This window comes from Oryzias melastigma, unplaced genomic scaffold (genome assembly GCF_002922805.2).
Source record: "Oryzias melastigma strain HK-1 unplaced genomic scaffold, ASM292280v2 sc08594, whole genome shotgun sequence".
NCBI classification, from domain to species: Eukaryota; Metazoa; Chordata; class Actinopteri; order Beloniformes; family Adrianichthyidae; genus Oryzias; species Oryzias melastigma.
The window spans coordinates 1-1021 of record NW_023425153.1 but is presented as its reverse complement, the minus strand read 5'-3'; the positions used below and the strand labels follow the sequence as shown (position 1 = coordinate 1021).

Genomic DNA, 1021 nt, shown 5'->3' with positions numbered 1-1021 from the left:
GAACGTACCTGGAACAGATGACAGACAGCTGAGGCGGCGTTCCCGAGGCTTTCGGGTTCAGCTGAGGGCGGAGTTACCTTCTTTGTGAGGCACTGATGAGGATGTGATGAAGGTCCACCGGGTCGCCGACACGGTCCCTCTAGGAACCACATTCTGCCAGAAGGTTCCTGAAGGAATAGAGAGCGTTTGAGCAGAAGAGACCAACAGCAGAGAGGTTCTGCCGGGCCGTACCGACCCACAAGGCTGCCGCGGGCCACGTGCAGCTGATTCCGTCCAGACGCCACCCACACTCCGCTGTCGCTGGCGCTCACCAGGCTGGGCTGGCACTGCGAGTACTGGGACAGGAAGGCCACCACCCGCTCCACCGGGGCCCTGGTCACCGTGGCAACGCTTTGCGTGGCCTGCAGCAGAGTCTGGAAGATGCTGCCCTGATCGAAGACCACGTAGTCGGAGATGCTGATCTGCAGGACATAAGTCCAGACTCCAGACCGCCGTATCCCTGACGCAGAGAAGTACCTGCAGCGTACCTGCCACCAGTGGTCATCTGATCCCTGTGGTCTCGACAAACAGATGCCGGTTCGAAACCAGAGGCTGCCGCTGGCGTCCAGCGCCCACGCCGTCCCTCCGTCCCCCAGAGCGACACACATGAGCTCCAGACCTTGAGCCTCGCTGCAGTAGAAGCAGTTACATCAGGTGAGAGGCGGTCCGGCTCAGACTCACCTGTGAGCGACAGTCTCACCTGACGGTGTCGCACTTCCAGCCCTCCCCCTCGCTGCAGAAGCTGCTTATGCCCTCTCTGTAGAACAGCGCCTTGTGTTCGGTCAGGGCCCAGACCACACCTGCCCTCACGCACACCTGGCTGAACACGCACGGGGTTTCCACCTTCACTGAGCGAGCGCAGGGGCGCTCCATGCTGAGACCTGGAACACACAGGGATCGCCGTTGGTGCGTTTCGTCCCACACCTCCATCGTGAGGTAAGGACAGGTGAGTCCGTACCTGTCTGCAGGTAGAGATCCCCGT

At 61.3% G+C, this 1021-nt stretch overlaps 1 protein-coding gene across 1 annotated transcript; it reads right to left on the bottom strand.

Annotated features, from left to right (window-relative positions):
- Nucleotides 1-21: 21 nt before the first annotated feature.
- On the bottom strand, nucleotides 22-1015 carry LOC112138488 (tectonin beta-propeller repeat-containing protein 2). The gene is made up of 5 exons (XM_024261044.2): nucleotides 998-1015; nucleotides 740-920; nucleotides 528-669; nucleotides 236-461; nucleotides 22-167 (listed from the first exon to the last, which is right to left on the bottom strand). The coding sequence occupies exons 2-5, from the start codon at nucleotides 910-912 to the stop codon at nucleotides 58-60; spliced, it is 651 nt and encodes a 216-aa protein (XP_024116812.1). The 5' UTR covers nucleotides 913-920; nucleotides 998-1015; the 3' UTR covers nucleotides 22-57.
- Nucleotides 1016-1021: the final 6 nt, after the last annotated feature.